The 18855-nt window shown below is 39.4% G+C and overlaps 1 protein-coding gene across 3 annotated transcripts; it reads right to left on the bottom strand.

Moving 5' to 3' along the window:
* Window positions 1-3698: 3698 nt before the first annotated feature.
* Window positions 3699-18408, bottom strand: dnajc5ga (DnaJ (Hsp40) homolog, subfamily C, member 5 gamma a). Of its 3 annotated transcripts, none has more exons than XM_068708525.1 (7): window positions 18266-18408; window positions 11761-11888; window positions 11046-11259; window positions 9577-9733; window positions 6948-7126; window positions 6276-6315; window positions 3699-6104 (listed from the first exon to the last, which is right to left on the bottom strand). In XM_068708525.1, exons 2-5 carry the CDS (start codon window positions 11877-11879, stop codon window positions 6951-6953), a joined length of 666 nt encoding a protein of 221 aa, XP_068564626.1. In that variant the 5' UTR covers window positions 11880-11888; window positions 18266-18408; the 3' UTR covers window positions 3699-6104; window positions 6276-6315; window positions 6948-6950. The 3 variants fall into 3 exon arrangements, with proteins under 3 accessions (XP_068564626.1, XP_068564627.1, XP_068564628.1); XM_068708526.1 differs by lacking the exon at window positions 18266-18408 and adding an exon at window positions 16586-16664; XM_068708527.1 differs by lacking the exon at window positions 6948-7126.
* Between the last annotated feature and the right edge of the window lie 447 nt (window positions 18409-18855).

The following is an 18855-nucleotide window of genomic DNA, read 5'->3' as shown; positions in this document are numbered from 1 at the left end:
GAATTGCCTCCACATGGCTCCCAACATGGCGACGGCTGAGTCGGCGGATAGCAGCTAACGGTGCTAACAGCATGAACAGCACAAACAAGGGCAACAGTGAGAACAGAGCTCAATGGGTCACTATGAATCAGTACTTTTGTACTTTAAGAATTTTGATGCTTTGTTTTTTTTACTTTGAGTAAAACATACACTTACTGAAGTAAAATTACATGAAACCTAATATTTCCACAAGTAAAGTAAGTAAGCTAATTTAAAAAATCAAAATACTTCTTACACCACTTAATAATTCTAATGTTATGTTGGTAATCCTGTACATACTTGTGGAGAAACAATAGACCAACTAAATAAACAACTTAATAAAGATTAGGGCTTGATTCATGCAATCTATTCATCTCTTTTCTTAATCTTTAGGCCCCAGTGGGACGCGCTATATTTAAAGTGTGACGTGTGTTTGATTGAGTCATCAAGCCAGAAGCAGCAGCATGAAAATAAAACGGAGAAAGTGAGCTCGTTGGTAACTAGATCCTAATCTAAAGCTGAATGGAAACGCATGCCAGGCCGGAGGTCTCAAAACAAACACAGCTCATAGGAAACATTCACATTTCATATTCAACAACAATTCAGTTGTTAACTTTACAAAATCTAAAAAATATTTTACATGAATAAATGACCTACAAAGTACTCTAAGGCGGAATAATAGAACAGCTGTGAATATGAATCTGGGTCCATTAAAATACATAGAAAGACACTTTATATACTCGATAACAGACCTAATGAATGGCCTCATGAAAGAATGGATTAATTAAATAATGGATTTTTTTAGGGATTAATAAAATAGAAGTAACGAAATTGAATCTTATTAAAACAAAAAGTGAGATTAAGGTCAACCTAGACAAATAGGTCAATAACACAGTCGTTTTGTAATTCATTTGAATTACATCCATCCCATCCAGATTATTGAAGTAAAACTTCCTCCACAATATGACCCAGAGACCTTTTCACCTCCCGTCTCTGCCCTCTGACCTTTGTCAGCTTCCTGAGAAGCGAGTAGATAGCAGCGAGGTCAGTTCCTAGCGGCCAAATCTACAAGGTATTTTCTAATCCACCGAATGGAGTCGGCTAAGTAGACTAAGCTATTAATGGGATTACTAGACTATTTATAGGCCCGGGGGTGGAGGGCTGCTGCAGAGTAAACTAGACATACAAACACACAGCTATTCATGCATCTCTACTACCAGCTTCTTTATTTTTTATTTTTTTACAGTTTTAGGTAATCCTTGTGCATCAGTGTGCAAAGACTTTATGTTCTATATTTTTCAAATATCAACAAATCCCACTCTTCTTAAAAGTATTTGTTTCCTCTTTGTCATAGAGCTCCATTGTTGTCCAAAAACTATTAAAAACACATCAATGAGCCACACTGTTATACTACGTGACTGACACACACACACACACACACACACACACACACACACACACACACACACACACCTCATTTGCTGCTAACAATAGTCCCCAACATATAAACGATTTCCTCCCGTTTGAGTAACATTTGCCAACAACTGCATTAACCTGCTGTGATAAGAAATGACTTATAAAAAATATACTGTATGCATTGAACAATATATTTGTGACCCATTTTGAAAGATTTACAACTTCAGTAAGAACAAATGGGCTTGAAGCAGAGTGCCACATGGACCAAAACATTGCTGGTTTTAGTCTTTTCATGGGATTTGTTGATAAAAATAAATTGGACTAAAATAAAGTTTGACAAGATTTTTCATGCAAATGCCAATAAATGACAAACTAAGAGACAAGTTATAAAATCCCCCTTTTTTATTTGGTTGAATTTCATATTGACTCATTTACAGATCGTCCACATGGAACCACAACAGTCAGTGCCCCCCCCCCCCCCCAAAAAAAAAGGTCATTGATGAAATGTCTTCGTCATGTTCTATTCAATTTCATATGTTCTCGTCAGTCTTAAGAGAAACAGCAATTTTGGTGGATTGTCCCACTTGTTAGTCAAGTAATGACAACAGATCCAAACTATATGCACAGAACGTTAGCTCGATGCTAACTGCTTTTAGCATTCACTTGCATCACCTCACACAGAGTGTATGCTATCAGGTTAGCACAAAGCATTGAAGTAGACACCAATTAATTTTAGAGTTGAGCAACAATTTGAACACCCCCCCACGACACCCCTTTTAGTAATATGACATTTAAGTTATGGTATTTATATGTGACAAATAAAAACAAAAATGTATGTACACTGTTACAACAGACATTAATTCATTAAAGGTCTCCATTCACAATAAGGAATTTTGTCAGCAAATTTACGTTTTTTACGAGTTATTTACAACAATTACAAAAATAATAAATAATGTCTTCTTTCAGTGCTCCGTGGCCTCATTGATTTGAGAAGATCTTGAACACTTGAAGCTGCAGGTTTGATGGTTACATGCGACACAAGCCGATATGTGATCTAAAGACGGACCCAAATCGAAGCGATGGAGGTACAGCGTTAGTCTGAGCTGCTTTATGAACATTTTGGAATTCACCAAAATGAAAATGTTCTCAGTTGCTGGTTCCACATGTAGGTCTACATTATTGTATTGCAGTTCAGCAGGCAATATTAATATTGAGGAGTTTTAGCAGCTGAGTTTGACACAGACACACTATGGCCTTGATTTATTGTGGGAGAAAAACAAAAAGAATACTCTTTAAAATTCCACCCTGCCACCGGAAAGCGAGAACATTTAGTTTAAAAATGTACCTACAAGCAAACAGTACTCCGCACGAGACAATTCTCAACAGCACATCAACTTATTGACCAAAGTAAACAATCTCAAAAGTTTTGAACGTTATTAATAAAGACAAAAATGTCAAACAACTCTTTTCAAAATACCCTTAGATAGGAAGATTTTTTTCTCATCTAGTTTTAATTTTAGATATGTATACATGACTTTCTGTGTCCATAGCGTCATCTCAGATTCATGGTGCGTTCCAGACAATGAAACACAGTTCGAAATGTTGCAAGACATTGATGAGTAATCAAAAATAATAATCTCCATGTTCCAGAAGTACGTTAAATGTGTCAAAGCACCTGTGTGGTAAGTAAATAAATATGAAACTTTGAGCTCAAAGTTGCACTTAATGCATGTATTAACTAGAGTAAACGTTACGCAATACCATTCACATGATATTGACTGTTAGACATGGTGAGCAGTATGGAGGAACACAGCCATGATGAACTAGAGCGGCTAGCTGATTAGACTCAATATAAACAGGTTTTGGGTTAATAAGACTCAACACAGCCTGACACCTCTCTCCATAGCCCCATGTACAGATCAGCAACAATACAATTCAGTACCGTGCTGCAACAACTTCAATAAAGGACCTCTAGTGACGTGAGCTGAAACGATTAGTCAAATAATCAATCAACAGAAAATCTGTCGATTAATCATTTGTCGAGCAAAAATATGAAGACGTCACCTCGGGCTCAGGGAAACCTTGGTGGCCAATTTTCTGACGTTACATAGACAAAGTGATGAATCATGAAAAATTATTGTTCGCTGCAGCTAGGGATGGGATACAGATATTAAAAGTTGATCGTGGTGAAGAATTGAAAAACAAGAGCCTGACTATGAAAAAAATATAAGAATTATTAGGAGAGAAAGAACAGACACACAATGTTGCTATTATTTTGATCTTTTATTTATCCATTATTCATGCAGGGGTATCTTATGATTACCGTATCTAACGCTGTTTTTTTCTCTTTCACTAAAAATGCTGTTTGCTAAAAAGAAAAAGATGTGTCACTTCGGGTAAAAATTATTTGTTTCTTGACAAGATCCAAGGTAAAGTGGATCCAGTATGTTTTAGTGTCGTTTTTAGAGTTTTAAGCATATAATCTCAACATTAAATCTCCACATCGTCCCATGTCTAGCTGCAGCACTACCGGTGACCATGCAGATGAAACCGCTCTGAAAAATGTCCCCGTGATTGATGGGTGATGCTCCTTTCTAACTAGACCTAAATCCAAGAGGAACATGTCAAATAAAAGTGAGATAAAACATTGAGTGAACGTGTCAAGTGTAAACAAAAAAAGTGTTGGTGTAGAAAACGTTTCGCTATCGTCACCGTGCAGTTGTGTGCAGCTGAAACAACACAGATCCAGATTCACTGAAGGTTTGCACAGGGAGGATGAATAAGCAGATGAGACAGCCATGCCTGAAGATTAGAGCTCCTTCTCACGGTCATGTATCTGTGTGCATACGCGCTCTATCTACAGATGCTTTCTTGCTAAAACAAGACACCAACAGTCATAAAAATGTTGCATCAACAGTCGTCTGTTCAGTCACTGCTGCAATTATTGTTCAAGGCACATCGCTGTCATCATCGAGTCAGGAAGAACTGTGAGAAGGAAATGTTTGGAGCAAAGATGTACCACTTAATAAATTACCCCAACTACAATAAGAAGATGAGATAAGTGAAGAGGGTGCATTTCTTTCTCAGTGATCTTCTTCAAGGGCCACACATTAATCTACAGACCGTCATGTGAACTCAAGGAACGGATGAAAATGCACTGAAATCAGAGGATTGCCCTTGCAGTGCAGTCTTGGTGAATCTGGACCTGAGGTTGCAGTTTATCGAGTAACTTTAAGAGTTGACTGTTTCTGAAATAAGAGGTAAAATAAAACCCTGGGCCGAGGTTAAAACCGTTTGAAATGGTAACGGACCGGCTTCGCGAGGTGCATAGACCCGAATGAATATCCTAAAAACAACTTTGACAAAGTGAACTGTGGCTTTACGGAGTTATCGAGCATTGGCAGGCTACATGGAACTGTTGGCTTTGGTCGATCAAATAGTTTGGACCGCAACACAAGACGGAGCGCAACGACCTGACTAAACATGATCAAACAGTAGAAATGTGTTTCTCTTCCATGGTATGGCATCGGTTATTGTCAATAGATTAAGCTGGGTGTTGTATTTTTTTAGCCCAGGGCTGCACACGATGACATACAGGCTGGTACAGGGGGGGCATGCATTTGAAAAAAAAGAAAGAAAGAAATACATGCACATTGGGGAGAAAAGCCCTGACCCTACTCCTGATCCAGGCTCTACATCTTGAGTTCCGGGTTTTGGCTCAAACATTTAACATCAGAGACTTCATTCGTCAGTCACTTCTGCTGAGTCACATCTCTTCTGTTCTCCTTCCTCACATTTGTGCGCTCATGTGAAATGTAGCAGGGTCCTGAATTTAAAAAGAAACGTAGCTCTGTTAGTCCTCCTTCGAAAAAAGAATATTTCAAAACCACCGCGCTTGTTTGGAAGGACGAGCGCTAGAGGGCGTTAATGCAATATTTAACTGAAAGCGGTTGTTCGTTGAAGGGAGACTGAAGGACGAGGAAACAAAAAAAGGTCCTCCACACCCACGTTGCTTGGCATCCAAAAATCCTTCTTATTAACTTGGACTCCAAAACAAGTTAAAAAAGGGAGAAATGTAAAAAAAAAACCACAATCCTGTTGGACATGGACAAAGTCCTAAATGGAGGGAGACGCAAGGGAGGTTGGGAGAGAGATTGTTCCAGTCCTAGTCTGGTTAGCAGATTAATAATGAGGACCACCTTTCCATGATGTTGGTTGCCCCTGTATCTCACTGGTTTGGCCATCTTGCAGCCCAGTCCTCACCGGCAGTTAAGGGATGAACAGAACAGATTAGTAAAGAGTCCGGGCATGTCGCAAAGCTCCGTCCTGGATGACTGAAACTGTTGGCAAGATCACATGTAGCCCAGGCTAGGCTAAAGGTATGTGGCAAGCTGGAAAGAACAAGGGGACTGACATTTGCAGAGAGGCTCTTAGCACTTTCACAGCCCAGCAAGTAGTTTAAATTGCATGAAAGCTCCTCCATGACTTGAGTTCCATGGTAGGGGGCCGAGAGGCTTTAGGCGCCCACCTGACAGGTGTGGTCCAGTGGGCAGATCAGGGGGCTTGAGGGGGTCGGGTTGAGGTGTGGGCCTGGGCCGGCTGGTGGCTTTGGGCTGGTTGATCTCTGGCAGCAGTCGAATGAGGCTGGATCATAGTAGGGGCTCGAAAGGCTAAAAGAGAGAGACAAGTGGGGAGTCAAACACCGTGACACAACTGACACTTATTCCTGACGTACAGCTTTACAACGTTGTCTAATGGTTGTCCACACAAAGATATAACGAGAGCCATTCTCTACAGAGCTTCTTCTACCTGTGTGATGCTTCACCCTGCAGAAAACCTACCTGCTTCTGCTAGTTGAGGCTCATCCACACTGTCACTTTCCTGTGAGAGGAAAGGAAAATACCCATGTTACGCTCTATATCATACATGTTTAATAACCTGACTAAAACTTTAGCTGTGTTTATCATTTATAAACTGTAACTTGGCAGAAAAAAGTAGCAAACAGTGAATTAATTCCATTATTAAAGCACACAAAGTCTGTTGTGTTATGTGGTTATGCAGACAGATGGTAACAGACAACACACTGTTCTGTACTAAACTAGAAGTGGACATGCAGTGCAAAGAATCTTCATTTTTGCATTAAATATCTGACTAATATAAAAAAGGATATAACATCTTCATGTTCTATCTCTACATGATGCAAGCTTACCATCCAAGGATGAATAACAGGAAGTATGTACAAGATGATGCCTTAATATATACAGTAAAAAACTACAGTAATCAATCAATCAATCTATGCTTATCTTCTGGCAGCAATTCAAGCAAACAGTACAGTGACTTAGTGCAACACTGACGACAAGCGTATGGAAACATGCAGGTACAAGACGACGTGATGAATGCAGCAGTGCCCGAGCGCTTGTGTTATGGATGAGTGAAGCAGCAGCGATGACCCACGTACAAGCGACACCAAGGATGACATATGTGACGGATAAAGGAGACAAGGCGGCTCTTACGAGTCATTTCGACTCTGGTAGGGTCTCTCCCGGGTTTTCTTCCCCCGCTGGACTGGCCGGGGCCGGCGACTGAGGCTCGGGGGGAGGCATGGGCAGCGGCATGGGGATGGGCTGACTCTGGCCTTCTGGGCTTTCTGAACCCAGATTAGATTTGGGCTGGCCTATGATTACTGTGTAACCTGTTGGATTGGAGCATGAACACACACGGATCCTGCAGCGTGAGAGCATGTTATATTCACTGGTGAGGTTACAGAAAGCCTTTAGGGTTAGTTTACCTTCAACACAGATTATCCTTACAGATGTTTCAACATTAATAGACATGAGGTTAGGCTACATCCATACGAATACCATTCTAGGATCCACACTACTCTGCATTTTCGGGGACGTGCATGAAAACGCTGCTGACCTCGTTTTAGTTTGAAAACTCCAGGGTTGCATTTTAGGGATCGGGGTTTTAGTTTTTAGTAGACACCCACATTCCCTTTTGATTGGGTCTTTTTAAAAACGAAAAAGTAGTAGTGTGGATGCAAGCTACTGTGATGTTACTGGATTTAAAGCAAGATCATGTGATTTTTTAAAGGAAATTTTCTTAATATCTGACAATATGGACAGCAGTCTCCCTGTTAAGCAGCATGTGGAGCTGCTGACACAGAAACTGAAGGATCCCTCATTCTCATGCTGTTTGCTCCACCTTAAAACAGTTTGTCATTGTGCTGTGCGTTTTGTTACAGGAGATAAACATCGTCCTCATCACTGTCTACTATATGAAAACATTTTTTTTATCCCTTATGGCTTTCTCTCCTCTACTGATGGAATCTGTTGTAATTATCTCATATTTAATCTTGTGTTTTTGATTGCATCTACTTTTATTATTTGTTTTTAACGGTACTATATAAATCAAGTAATTATTTCCATTTATCTATAAACACCTCCTGCCTCAGTATCTCTCTTCTCTTGTAAAATTTCAAACGTTGACAGATATGCATGAACTCCGATTAACATCGTCGACAAAACTGTGACCTATTTTTAATCCAGAGAAAAGCAATGTGTACTTTTCTAGCTAGAAACACCAACGAATCCGGTAAACAAACACAAGAGTGGAAGAACAAGACCAACAACCACAGAGAAATCTAAAGCAATCCACCACTTCACTCGAGACTCAACAAAAAGGTATTAAAGACCACGATTATAGTAGTTTTATTTTTAACAGTCAAAAATGCAACATTTGTCCTTTCTTGACTTGAGCTTTGGAAACATCCCCATGACTGAAATGTTTAACATTCTGTGCATTAAACCCTGATGGAGTGTTGCAGGAATGAGTCCCAAAACTCAGAAATGAGTCAGCATTTTTGCACTTCCAGTTCCCTCGTCTCAAAGTCGACAGGGTTTTTGGTTAGATGCCTGAAACGAGGTCTGTGTTTTGTTCTACAACAAAGACGGTTGCTAACAAGTGGCTAAATGAGACAACCCAAATAAACAGGTTGTGTGAGAATTCATAAACTGATGTTTTTTTTATATAGTTATGCTGTTTATTAAACGCGGCCCCCATTTACTTCAATTCATCAAGACTTTTCTCAGTTTTTTTATTTGTTTGCCATGGAGGCACGTAAGAAAAACAATAAGAATTCAAGGAAGCACAGCCTGAGTAACTGATAAACAAATGGTAATTTTGTGGGTGAAGTATGCTTTTAATTGATCAGTATGAGGTGTAGGATTGTCACGATACCAAAATTATGACTGCCATAAATATCATGATACCCAATACGATACAATACCACAAATATGATATGATACTGGTATATTTATCTATAATAGTAATAAAAAAACATCTGTATGGTTGCCTTTTTTACCAGCTTGTTCCTGACCAGCTTATTGAACACTTAACAAATGGCATTAATATTAGTATTAGCCTACAGCAAGATATTAATGAAAACTACATGGTGCCATAATAGCCTTGATTATACACGGTTATGTAGGCCTATTGTCCGTATCTGACCAGATGACTACATAGTTCCTTCTATAAGTATGAGCAATTGTAGTTATGTGTGTTTGAGGTGAAAAAAAAATAAAGCTATGTGGGATGGATACATTAAAGAGGTCTGTGTGGCTTTGAAACAAGTTTTGCAGACGGGTCTCTGTATGTCAGCAAAAGCTCCTGCACTTGATGCCATGTCTCCCCTGCGATCACTCGCTGTGAGTGAGGGCTGTCTGTTGCGTGTGTGAGCGCTGGGCAGCCCCGCCCCTTTGCAGTCAATGCGTGCAGGCAGCATGACAGGGAGCGGAACAGTGAGTGCGCTCTGGTCGCGCGCTATTTTAACCAAGTATCGATACTAAAAATATGCAGAATCGTATCGTTTTTAACGTACGGATACCGCGGTACTGTTTTGGTATCGATACACCGTGCAACATTAATGAGGTGTGTTAAATGCACCATGGTTAAAAGGTCCTCACACCCTTGTGGGACTTGTGGGAACGTGTACCGTCTCCTAGATGTAAGCAAAATGATGCACAACAATCTATGAATTTACTTTTTTTTTTTTTTTTTAAATACCAGAAAGAAAATATTTACAACATCAGCGTTCTCAAGCCCTGAGAGCCTGAACCATAACTATGTTTAGTGCCCTCTCACCTCCGTCCTGCTCGGCTTTGATTTGGGCCTCCAGGTCTTCCGGGTCGACATACTGGTAGTTGTCATCGTCGTCGGGTGGTTTACACTTCCCGCAGCAGAAACAGCAGCAGCAGCAACAGCAGCAGCAGGTGAACATTGTGCAGCACAGTACCAGACCCTGCAGGAACCAACAAACAGAGCCACATATAAAAACTATTAACGAGAGAGCACACAGGAGGATCTAATAGTAATTAATAATCTCCAAATTATTAACGCTGCACAGTTCAAATTATCAACAGTGTATTTAATCCTTTTGCACAGGCACACTTAGGACTCATGCATATGTGAGAGCTATAATGAAAAAAGGAGAAGGTATTTTATAATCTCAACAGTCATAAATGCTTGTTTCCCAGGGTAAGAGAAAAGATTAATCCTACTTTGGAATTTTGTCATCAGATTCTGACACAAGAAATGTTTCACTTCATAATTTACCAGAACTAGCTGTAGAGGGAAAGAACTGAACCATCCTTCATACAAAGCTAACATCTATTGGTGGCCTATAGCATTGGATTGTACAGGTGTTGCTGTTATTGTTGACCACATGTACATTACCGTTCAAAGATATAGAATCAGCTGTTATATATTGATGTTTTTCTTAGTTCCTTCAATGAGAACCTTCTATTTCTATTGTGAAGTTTGAAGAGCTTCCAGCTCGTTCTAGGCTGCATTACTGTGCACTTGACCCTGAAACCTGTTGATATTCAAATCTGCATATATTTTAATGCTAAGCTTCCAGTTTCTTTTCCCAATGACTCATGATTTCTTCTATTGTTATTAAACTGTTGCTCAGAGGGATCTTTGTCTCTTTCAGTTGTCAGTCTGGTTCAACCATTGAACAGCGTTTTGTACTCCACATACAAAACAAACCCTTCCTACAAAACATGTATTTGTAAGCAGGACTCCATACAACCTAAAAGCATGAAAGACAATTAAAGAATATAGTGTGATCCTCTCAGACATCTGACAGAACACAATCATGCTTTGTGGCAGGAGATTACAAATGTTTGAACGGTAGTATATTTGAACAAATTAAGCCTATGGACATATATAGACAAACGTATTCAGACTTTTTCTACTATGTTTTGGCTTCACTTTTGGGGGTCTGTCATGGGCTGTCTTATTTTGATGCAAAGATTTGTTAATTAGCATGAATGTAGCACAACATGAGAGTGAACTCGGTGCTGTTTATTTAAATGTGAAAATGCAATCAAAATATTTTCTCTGTAAAATCAATTAATAATCGGGATAAATAACAGAATTTCAAAATTGATTAAAAAAAAACACTGATTATATTTTTGGTCATAATCGTGCAACCCTAAGTGGAATTGATAATGTTATACAAAACACCCTTAACTATAGCAACTTAAGTTAAACTTTAAATAGTCAAACGCAGCACCCGTCACCTTCATGCATAAAGATGGTAAACAAACCTTAAACCACCACTTGGACATGAGGAAGTAATATTTGACGCTCTCCTCTCCGAACTGTTCGGACACATAAAGGCCCATGGAGCCATACTCGTTGTAGATCTTCCTCTTGGTCTCATCATTTAAAATAGAGTTGGCGTTGTTGATCTCCTTAAACTTCTCCGCTGCCTCCGGGTTGTCCGGGTTCTTATCCGGGTGGTACTTCAATGCTAGTTTTCTGGCAGGAGAGAAGAGGGGCAATAACAGGAAATCAAATGATGCAAAGTGAAGCAGAGGAAAATGTGGAAAAGTGGAGGAGGGATCAGGTTCAGATTTGATTTATTTTAGAATATTTTCATCTTCAGTTTGTAAATGACTAGCAATTAACCAATTGTTTATCAAAGTAATTTCAATGGCAATTAAAAAGGAGGGTTTTTGAGTATAACAAACTATTCCACATGTGACGCGGTTCCTCCGCCCACATCAAAGTCACAATAAAGATTATTGCTCTTTAGCAATAACTGGTGGAGGAATGTCTCCGAGTAATCTGACCACCTATGAGGCGGCATTTGCCAACACAATCAGGAACTGGATTACACTAATTTAGGCAAAGGCTTGAGGAAATGTTAAATAATAATTACAATGTGGTTAGCCTGCCTACTCTGGAGAAACTAATCCTTTCAGAGGAGACATCTTAACTCGATAACAATTCAGATTGTTGCATGTTCAGACGGCTTACCTGTAGGCTTTCTTGATGTCCTCAGCCGTCGCTCCTTTCTCCAGCCCTAGCACCTTGTACACACTCTCCCCAGCGGTGGACATCTTCCTTTGGGGGCGGGAGGGGTTCGGTTCAGCCATGGCTCACCTCTGTTATAAGGAAAAAGAGGCCGAGAGAGAGAGAGAGAGGGAGTCAGACATCATTTGAAGATGATGAAATGTAAGTAAATGTTGCCGAGGGATTAAAAGATAAAGCATCGCAGCTTATCGGCCATGTTGCAAGATTCAGCGCAGTCGGCCCTTAAACACTTTGTCTCAACTTCCCAGCACTGCTGTTTACCGAGGGAGCAGCTAGTGTGTGACTGTTCAGTACATAACGTCCGGACAAAAGACTATTGATGCCTTTCTGCCTGAAGGAGTACATTTATCCTGACCAGATGTGCTACCGATCTCAGTTTAGAATACAAACACAGACCCTCCCACCTAGACCAGATACAACTATTATTACAACTAAATAGAGTCCTACAATTATAATTACAACATGACAATTATCGCTTCTTCCCACACGGTGGAGGTGCTTTCAAAATAAATCAGGAACAACCACAATAAGTTGCAAAGAGATCTTTCTTTTCAATTGAAAAGGCATTTATTGTGAGGATTCGGTTATTCTACAGTGTTGTTGTTTGTATTGTTTTTTAATACTGAATCAAAAAAACATTTCCCCAAAGGTTTGCACACGGCCTCCGTGTTGCCATCGCTCAGTTTAAAGTGTTCCCACACAGATGAGGTCTTCGGCACTTTGTTTTCGCTTCAACGGCCAAGGTGAACTGAAGCGTGGCGTTCACTGCTGTGACTGTGTAATTAAAATGTTTAAATATAGAACGAGGAAATGTTGATGGCCTACATTTAGCAACAACAAAAAAATTAAATATATACAATAAAGAAAAAAAAAGGGGGAAAAAAAACGAACAAATATCATAATAGTCAAATATTCGGGTCCAACTTTACAGAGTAACATTTACTGTTGTGTGTCCAGTCTTCTACATGTATTTCTCATTGGTTTATTTTTTTTCTTCATTTATTTATTAACCATTTAGTCTATCAAATAAAAAAAGAAAAATGCTCATTGCAAGTTCAGAAAGCTCAACATCTTCAAATGTCTTATTTTAAACTGAATACGTTTAACAAATCAAAAAGGAAAGCAGGAAACAACTATGAAATTTAAATTAGCAAATATTTGTCATTTAATCAATCAATCAATTATCAAACTTGTGGGTGATTCATTTCACCTCTAAATACACATGATGTGGCACAACATGTCATCCTTTTCCTTTCACTCAAAGGTGACGAAGAGGGACATGACAGAGGTAGGGATGTGAGACGACTATATGCTCTCAGTCCGTGAGCAGGTAGAGTTAGTTCTCATATGGGTAAGCTCATTTGTTTATAGCAAAATTAGATGGTTTTGTTTTTTCCCCACAGGTCCATCTTTAAGGCCTCGTGCACAACGCAGGTTTTGCATCGTCTTCCTCTCTTGTGCTTTCAGTGTCTTTAAATTACACCTGATGCACAGTTTAGACTTGGGGTGCACATGAGTGAGGTCTAACGTTCCTGGGTTTAGGTGTACAAATCAAAAACAACATTAATATCATACCCACAGTCACTATTGTTTCATAACTGGAGTAAAATAATTACAGTGATGTTAAATAGCTTGGAATTGGTGTTTCACAATTACAATATACAAAAGAGCTTGCCATCAAAGTATGACACACACACACACGCCACGCAAATAATGCTGTCCGGGTTGTTGACTAAAGAAGATTACATTTTGCTGATTTTACAGATTACCGTCCGAGTCCATGTCAGAGAAGGCCAATGTCCCGGTCAGCCTGTGGCTACCACACAGTCCTGCACGCACCATTTATACTGCTGCGTTTCTCATTAGGCGTTTCCATTGCAGCCTCCATTAAACTTCTAGGGTTAAAGTAAAAACACTAATAGAGGGATTAAAACAATATGACTGATAATACTGGTCCTGCGTGAACAGACATCTTAATACACATTTTCTGGCATATGGAAGGCAATTTGCTCTGGATTTTTTTTATTTTTTTACTTTAGATATTACAAAGTGGGCAGATTTGCAGAGGATTAAAAACTCAGATGACCTTTGCAGTTATTACAAATCCCCAGCTAATGGTAGAGCTGTGTGAACTGAGGGCTTTTGTTATTTCAGCTACCCATTATGAAGTCGTCTGCTCTCTTTGTGAAGACCCGATCTCAGATATTTAAGGGGTAATTGTTGGGTATATTCTCCCAAATATACCCAATTATTATTATTTATTTATTTTTTAGATAATGTTCATAGTAGTAGACTTCAGTTGGATTGGAAGAGGATGACATTGGATTAGATTAATTGGTTTGTTAGATTCATTTTAAAATCGATTATTCTGTGAAAAATGGTCACAATTTCCAAAAGCTGTACTGCAGCGTCTTCCAATAGCGTGTTTTGGACTTTTCTTGGACACATATTCAATTTCTAATTAAACAAAAACATCTACACATTTTAGAATAAGTCATTTATAACAAGTTATTCATCAAATGTAAAAAAATTATGTATTTTCTGTCTATAAATGAATTAATTGATCAATTTAGGTTCAGCAGTGCATGGGTTACACTTAATAAAGCTGCAACGATTAGTCGACTAATTAGTCAATCACACAACTTTTTTTTTAATATCATATTAAACTGAATATCTTTGGGTTTTTAGACTGGAAAAACATAACATTTAAGGACATCAACGTGTACTTTTCTGACAAAATATAGACCAAGCAATTAATTGAGAAAATAATCGGCAGATGAATCGATAATGAAAGTAATCGTAGACCTACTTTTACATGATCAGTTTCATGAAGCCACTAACATCAGCTATAAAAGGGTGTGAGACCTGACAGTGACATCGTTAACTTAAACGGTTATTAGGGTCTAAGGGCGTACAGCAAGAATGAAGCAAAGAACACAGCAACCACAGGAAGCATACGTATCCATAATGGGGTCAACAGCGCTGCTACTAGCTTAACTTTCAGCATGAACTTGGTACATCCTGTTTATCAGATTTCAGTGAGTTACAGGCTGTCTTGTGTTCGCGTGCAAGCAAAGTAACCACTCCCACTCCGTTGTGTTCTCAGCAATCACACATAAAAAAAGTACTTAACTTTGCTCACATCCAAACTATTATGAACAACATCCCCGTCCTGAGGGCATCTCTTGGAAGAAACCAACATCGACTGGTGGTCAGACAGCTGATAACCATCCTCCCTCACTCACATTTCTGCTTCAACTTTATTTCTGATGCGAAAGATCTGGAGCGCTGCAGGAGAAAGCAGCTTTGCGTTTACTGTCAAGTAAAGATCCTCCTGTTATTTAAGCTTCACACTACCTTCACGCATTAGTCCTTTTAAAAGATGGTACTAGTTACAAAAACTAGAACGTGTTGCAAAATGGCAGCTACAATTTCACACAAATTATTCTGTCAACAAGAACTAGAGCTGAAAAGATTCTGATAACCATGTAGTCATTTTTCACAAACATTTAAGGTTCCCATGCTTCTCAAATGTTAGGATTAGTGGGCTCTTGATTTGAAATAAACCCCGCAAAGATGAGATCAAAAAGGCCAATACTTTTCTCAGTGACGGACACGCTGCAGGACCAGATGGCTCGCATGCTGAAGCCAAGAAAGCTGATGTAAACACTCCAAATTCTCCCAACATGCTGCACAAACCGTGGGCAGTCTGTCAGGAGAGAGCAGTTCAGTGGAAGAGGCCTTCGCTTTGTACATAAACCTGCAAGACCTCCAGGCAAGAGCAGTCTGATCAATCTATCACCACTGGACTGGAGCCATTGATGGAGTGTCACAGAGCCAAGTCTATTAGGTTAATTAGCAAACTGCAGTCGTTCTGGTGCAGATAAAAAAAAAAACTGCTCTGTATGTATGCAAATAATGCTCCTTTATCATGGTATGTAAATGAAGCAGAACAGCCACTAAAACTAGAGACACACAGTGGAGTGTTTTGTCTTTCTTTCAAAATATTTCGACTGGGACACTTTTGTACTCAAAGTTTCATAATGTGCAGATATTCATCTCACTTTAACAGCTATTCAGCAGGATCTTTTTTTTGTCTGAAAGTCAGCTGAGAGACCAAAGCAGAAAATGAGGGAGGCAAAGTACGCACACACGCACGCACGTACGTACGTGTGTGTGAAAAACACACACATATGAAAGTCATATAGAGAACATTTAACAAGATTTTAGTTCAACACTCTGGTCTTACAATAATTAATATGACCATGACAACTAAAATTACTGCTTAGTCGAAACATTTAGACAGTTTATCAAAATCACTATTAAAAAAAACCAAACTCTACATGCAGTACTTTTAGTATGACTGTAAACCTGCAGATCAACAAATGTGTGGGCACAAAGCAACATATTCTACGACTATATTAAGAAGTACTTAAATTACCATTTATAAAAGCCTATTATTAGAACATCAAAAGACACCAAAGTCCTGTTTTGTGGCAGTTCAACAAAAGAATATGTTTTATTGCTCGAGACAAGGATGCTTGTCAAAAATCCACAAATGAGGAAAAATCACGTGAGGACTGAGGGCAACATTGAGAAAATTCTTTCTCAGTGAAGACAGCAACTCCTGAGATAGACTGGAACACGTTTACTCTTAAAATAGCTCTCGTTATTGTTAAAAAATAGCAATAGCTACCTAAGGTGTGTCACATGTTAACTATGTAATAACAACAGCCAAAGCACCCAGAGAAAAATCCATAAAACATACCTCTGCCAATTATTTGATACTCATATCTGATGAGTTCACTCTCAGTCCGTGTGTACATATCCTGCCTCCATCACTCAGGCTCGTTCATTTGATGTCAGGAAATCTCCTACAAGGGAAGAGTTAGTTGGACCTAACAGGGTCATTTTATTAGATAGTTTCTGATGAGAAACAGGAAATCCCAACTTCTGGCTTCGAGCAGGGTAACAGCTCGCCATTTATGAGCTAAATGATCTGATTGACCAAACTTGGAGGCAACACAGGCTGGGAGAAAGAGCGCCAAGAGAGAGAGAGAGTTGAGTCCATAATTGGGTCATTAGATCTAGCTTCTTGAATGTCCACATAGAACCTGCAGCAGAGGAGCCTGATTCTGGCAGAGCAGAAGTCGGTCATAACGGACAATGTTGTGGTTTTCCTCAAGTTTAGATGCAGAGGTGGAAGAAGTATTCATATCGTTTACTTTAAAGTAAAATAACTCTGTTACAAGTGAAATTCCAGAATTGTAAGTTTTACTTGAGTAAAAGCACAAATGTATTAGCATCAAAATGTACTTAAAAGTATCAAAAGTACTGTATTGCAGGAGAGGAATAGTATAGAGTAGCAGAAAATGTAAATACTCAAGTAAAGTACAAATACCACAAATTGGAGTGCACTTAGTGACTTTCCACCACTGTTTAGATGCAGCATCATCTTGCAACCTCTTTTACCGTGCTAGCTAAATAAAAGCACAACTTGACAGACAGATGACTTGATTAAGTAATTACGGTCTGGTGTGTTTTTTGGGATAACATGTTCCGGTATGACGGAAGAAGGAATGCCGCGTGATTGTCGTTTGTCCTTGTGGAGCCCTAATCCTCCGTTAATCTCCCTGCACATGGAGAACTACTTTCTATGTTACACCCACCCAGTCATTCACACATAAACGTAACTGAACACATTTGTACAATTTAACTTAACACGTATTCCTCTTTGTTCCGTCATGAAATACTTCAGTCTGGTTTACTGAATCAGCAGAATAAAGTGACATGTTGGCCCCGGTGCTGACAGGTAGCTTAGCTGTTAGCTAAACTAAATGTTAGTCGGTACATGACATCTCACCATTAAAAAGTAGTGTGTCTATGGCATGACTTCATGAATAAATGCATTAAAATGTGGTACTCGTGGTCCGTTATATTGGGCTACCTGCTAACCAGAAGTAGCCCCGACATTGCTGAAGACACCGTTGCACTAAACTGCATATACATTCTAACATGTTAATGTATCCTCGTGTGTATACGCAACGTGAACATAGTCAAATGTGGCTACAAAGGTCTTTATGCAATAGCTACGTTTCAGGACAAGCATGCAGCATTTTCATCCTCAGAAGTGCAAATCCTCATTAGCAGTCGTTCACAACTGTCTTCGCTGCCACCGCCCTCCCGTTTACAAGTATAACACTTAAATAAATACATGTTATGTGGTGTTTTGACAAAATCTACGAAAGGAAAGTGCACCCTAAGGTTTAGTAAGATGCTCGGTATCATTTTATACTTTCACGTCATCCACGCTACGCTGCCTTTGTTGAGAATCAACTCGTCTTAAAACGCCAGATTTTTGAATAGAGTTTGGCCTACGTGACCGTGACAGCTATCCACGGTTAGCTAACCTCACGCTAGCTGATTAAGTGCGGCCGAAATGCCTTACCTTGTGCAAACTGAACACTGTATATCTCGCTGAAGGGTTAGCTGGATCATAGAGGCGTCCGGTTGAATGTCTTAGCTCTCTAGTGAAGGCTCATTTTGGACCGGTGGCTGAGAGGAGGTAGCCTGCTGTGGCCGCCGGGTCGCCTCTTCATGAACGCGTCTATGTGCAAGAGGGCACACGCGCTCTGATTGGCTGGTTCCTCCTTCCAGGGAAGGCGATGTTGCTTTCAAGGTTTCCTCCAAAATTCACCTTTCGATCACATGAAGCTAACAATGAAATCTTGATTTTGACTTATTTCGCAAATGAATCATCTCGGAGCCGATGTGTTGCAGCCAAATAAAACAAATAAAGGGATTATTCAGAATGTTATAACTGCTTTAAATGTATTATACACCAAAAAAGCTGCATATTTCAGCCCTTGAGAGGAAATTAGCCTGTGCCTCTACAAATACACAAATAATGAAAACAGAAACACATGATATCCTGAGGATATCAGACATGAAAGTTCAGAAAATTAAGAGGGGTATTCTTAAACATCTCAGTAGCTCCAGTATCTTACAGGAACCAAATTTGATTCATTTATTTGTTCT

Source organism: Cebidichthys violaceus, unplaced genomic scaffold, assembly GCF_023349555.1.
Source record: "Cebidichthys violaceus isolate CVI_PGR_0920_01 unplaced genomic scaffold, fCebVio1.0.p SCAF_14, whole genome shotgun sequence".
Taxonomy (NCBI): domain Eukaryota; kingdom Metazoa; phylum Chordata; class Actinopteri; order Perciformes; family Stichaeidae; genus Cebidichthys; species Cebidichthys violaceus.
This window is presented reverse-complemented; position numbering and strand designations above follow the sequence as displayed.